The sequence below is a fragment of the Carlito syrichta genome, unplaced genomic scaffold (genome assembly GCF_000164805.1).
Source record: "Carlito syrichta isolate Samal-C Ts95f unplaced genomic scaffold, Tarsius_syrichta-2.0.1 Scaffold304598, whole genome shotgun sequence".
Classification (NCBI taxonomy): Eukaryota; Metazoa; Chordata; class Mammalia; order Primates; family Tarsiidae; genus Carlito; species Carlito syrichta.
Window position 1 is genome coordinate 647,075 of NW_007248694.1, and position 3,858 is coordinate 650,932.

At 54.5% G+C, this 3,858-nt stretch overlaps 1 protein-coding gene and 1 long non-coding RNA gene across 2 annotated transcripts in view; both read left to right on the forward strand.

Moving 5' to 3' along the window:
- Positions 1 to 3,266, forward strand: part of LOC103262697 — a 5,769-nt gene extending 2,503 nt beyond the window's left edge. Inside the window, exons 2-3 of the long non-coding RNA XR_504453.1 lie at positions 2,985 to 3,096; positions 3,241 to 3,266. This is a non-coding gene — a long non-coding RNA (uncharacterized LOC103262697). The remainder of the gene's footprint in view (positions 1 to 2,984; positions 3,097 to 3,240) is intronic.
- A 501-nt stretch (positions 3,267 to 3,767) lies between these two features.
- AHDC1 (AT-hook DNA binding motif containing 1) overlaps positions 3,768 to 3,858 on the forward strand; it is a 16,330-nt gene continuing 16,239 nt past the window's right edge. The window contains 2 exon segments of the mRNA XM_021713538.1: positions 3,768 to 3,855; position 3,858. The exon segment at position 3,858 is cut by the window's right edge and continues 1,987 nt beyond it. Of these exon segments, the coding sequence (XP_021569213.1) occupies positions 3,768 to 3,855; position 3,858 (89 nt within the window).

Genomic DNA, 3,858 nt, shown 5'->3' on the forward strand with positions numbered 1-3,858 from the left:
TGGGCTGGCGCTTCCCGGCACCGTGCACAGCAGGTTGGGGCCCCCCAGCACCTCCCAGCCTGCCGGTGTCCCCATGGGCAAGACACTGACCCAGAAGCAGGCAGGCAGGCAGAGGGACCCTTTTGACTTTGTTCACAGACCAGAGCTAGGTGGTACCCTTGGGAGGGTGCCAAGAGAATGGCCGCCGGGGTGTGGTGGGGAGGGGAGCCAGCTGCTTCCCTCAGATCCTGGAGGCTGCAAAAGATGGCAGTGGATAGAGTCAGGAGACCTGGAGGGAGGACGTGCCCGAAGGTCTTCACGGGTGGTTGGAGCAGAAGCCGCCCCTGGAGAGGAGTTTTTCCTTCTGCCAGGATCACACCCTCAGGCCCCAAGTGGGAGGTCTCCAGAGCAGGAAGGCTTGGTGAGCCTGACCCTCAGTAGGGGAGGGATGGTGACTTCTGGTAGACATCTCAGAGAGGGCACCGGGAGCCATAGGTCAACCATACTGCTAGAAATTGGACTTGGAGATTTTGAGATCTGAGCCCCTTCCCTCCTTTGTGAAGGTGTTACCTGCTGTCCTCCCTGCAGGAGCAACGGGACTGCAAATTCTTAGTGTAGAGAGAGCCTGACCTGGAAGGGGCCAGGTCCACGTCCAGGCGTGGAAGAGAACAGAGCCCTGAGTGAGCCAGTCAGTGGGACAGCAAGGAGCAGCTGAGGTCTGGGACCTGTAGAGGGGGAAGGGACAGTGGACAGAGGGATGTTCCACCTGGATGAGCGCCAGAAGGGCCCTTCCCGTGCCATGCTGTGCTCCCGGACAAAGTCTTTTTCCCTCTTCTGTTCTCAGTTTCCTCATCTGTAAAGTGGGAGGGGCATGAGATGGCACTAGAAAGTGTACCCACTGGGGTAGCTGATTAAAAATACAGATTCCCAGATGTCCCTCAAGATTAATGAGTCAGATTCCCCTGGACTAGGGCCTGGGTATCTGGAATGCTACACAGTTCCCCCAGGCCCAGGGTTTTGGAAGCCAATGGGTTAGATAATTTTAAGGTTCCTCCCAGCCTTAAATTAGACCACAGCTCTAGAAGGAGCATTTTCAGAAGTGGCTGAAGGAAAATTGCAGGAGCTGGGAGTGGAAGGAGGCTTTGGACTTCGGGCAGAATCAGGAATCCTGCCACTTAGCAGCTATGTGACTGCAGACAAGTTACACAACCACTGTGAGCCTGTCTCCTGTGTAACATGGGGATGATAAACCATGCCCCCCGGGTTGCTGTGAAGACTTGGTGGGTCATATTTATGGAGTTGCTTTGTAGATTGCAAATCGCTGCCCACCTAAGAGGAGTGTCCCTTTCCACTCTATCCTGACCCCAGGTCAGCTCTGCAGTCTTCTGTGTGGTGACAGTACTGGATGGTATGGTAGCCAATGAGGATCTTACATGTGTGTGGAGTGTCGGCTCCGGGGATCCAACACTAGCTCAAGGCCAAACATGAGGCAGTGATCAGGAACAGTCTTTAAGAGCCTCACAGTAGTTGGGGCGGGTGAGCTCCCTGCTCCCTGAGATCCCAGCTCCTGGGGATCAGCCCCAGCCCTGAGTCCCCAGGCTCCTTTGGGAGTCAGACGTGCCTGGATCTAAATCCCAGCTCTGCCCTGACCAGCTCAGGGAGTCAGTCGGTAAATATTTATGCAGCTTCCATAGCCCAGGCCTTGGGGTCGGGATACAGTGGTAAACAAGACAGACGTGATCCCTGCCCCTGAAGAGCCCACACTCTTGGGGGAGACACACTAAACAGCCAGTCACACAAGTAATTGATTACAGCTGGGATAAATACTAGGCAGGTGAAATAGATAGGGCTCTGGGAGTACGTAGCAGAGACCAGAACGAGACCAGGATGGGGCAGCAGAGTTTTTCTGATGAAGGTGGAAGAAGGGTTAGGGAATGTCCCTCCCTCGCCATCCTTCTTGGGTCACACTTTGGGTCCGGAGAAAAAGAAAGAGCCTCATGGGAAAAGGCAGCGTTGATTGCTCTGTGTGACCCATCATTCATTTGTTCATTCATTCAGCGAGTGTTTTTGAAACCCTCCTGTGGGCCTTGTGCTATTCTGGGGGTTGGGAGGTACATACAGCTGTGAACAGGACAGATATCCCTGCCCTCATGGTGCTTGCCACCTTCCAGGGAATAGCTTCTGTAAAAACGGAGAGGAAACTCATACTGATCTCAGGTTTGAATGAGGGATTCAATGAGATGGTCCATATAAAGTGCTTGGCCCAGTGTTTGGCAACAGAGAGTGTGTCCCCAAACCCTAGGTCTTTTTTTTTTTTTTTTTGACTGACTCCCCAGTGTGATTGCTAATGCTCTGACCTCAGGCACTCTTCACTTTTAATTTTTTTGGGGTTTTGCTTTGTTTTTTGAGTTGTGGTCTCCCTCTGTCACCCAGGCTGGAATGCAGTGGCACAGTCATGGCTCACCACAGCCTCAAACCCCTGGGCTCAGGTGATCCTTCCGCCTCAGCCTTCCGAGTAGCTGGGACTACAGGCATGTGCCACCATGCCTGGCTATCTGGTGTATGTGTGTGTGTGTACATGTACAGACAAGTCTCATTATGTTACCTAGGCTGGCCTCGACTCCTGAGCTCAAGCCATCCTCCCACCTTGGCCTCCCAAAGTGCTGGGATTACAGGTGTAAGCCACCATACCCAGTCACTCTTCACTTTTTCTTTGCAACTCTTATCCCACTAATAATGAAGTCACTTATAATGATCTGATATTCAATGTCTGTTTCCCAGTCTTTGTGCAAAGTAGACACTCTATAACTAATGAGAGTATGAATGAATGATGTTACTTTATCTCTGAGCCTCATTTCTTCATCTGCAAAATGGGGTTATTAACAGCCCCTACCTCACAGGATTGGTATGAAGAAATAAATGAAATGATGCCTGGACAGCTTCCAGCCCAGTGCCTGGCGCGCAGTAGGTGCTCACTAAACCTGAGCTGCGGTGGTCCTTTCCAGGCGCTGTCTACGCCCCGAGGCCTGGGCTCAGGCCGAAGTTGCTCCACAGCACCCCCAGCTGACAGCCAGCAACTGGCAGAGTCCCCAGGCACGGGGGTCCTCTCTTTCCCAGGTCAGCCGGGTATGTGCATTTGGAGGGAGCAGGAGGGAACTAGGGATGGTACCTGGAGGAAGCTGGGCCCGTGGGCAGGGGTTGAGCCACGGCCACCAGACCATTTGGGGAATTCAGATCTGTTGCCTGTCTTGTTGTCCACAGAGATCTCCAGTGTGACAGCCCAGGCGGCAGAGCCGAGGGTGAGTGGCCAGGTTCTCCTAGAGCCTGGGGGATGGGAGCAGGAAGGTGGGAAGCCATGCCCTTGACAGGACTTCCTAGCCCTCTTCTTCTTGATCACCTTGCCCTACCGATGGGCTTCCTTCCTAAAGGGGTCTTGTTCTCCCTGAGCGCATAGCCAGGTTCTGGAAGGGGGTGAGCTGTCAATCAGTGAAACTGGGACCCATGAGGGGTTTGTTGTGCATGTGGTGGCTTGGGGAAGTCTGGGAGTCAGCAAGGGGATTGAACTTGGGGAGGGGACTGGAGCTTGGTAAGGGGACTGGAGCTTGGTAAGGGGAATGAGACCTTGGGAGGGGTCCAGGAGCTCGTTGAGGATGTGGGAAGCTGAGGAGGATGTGGGTGTTCAGTGAGGGACCTCCTACCTGTCCTGCCTGGCAGGTCCTGGTCCCGGCTTCTCGCACCCTCATGTCAGCCCCGGCCCCGCCCGGCGGCCCGCGGAGGACAAGGTCAGGATGCGTGTGAAGCCCCAGGGCCTGGTGGTGACTTCCAGTGCCGTGTGCAGCTCTCCTGACTACCTCCGGGAGCCCAAGTACTACCCCGGCG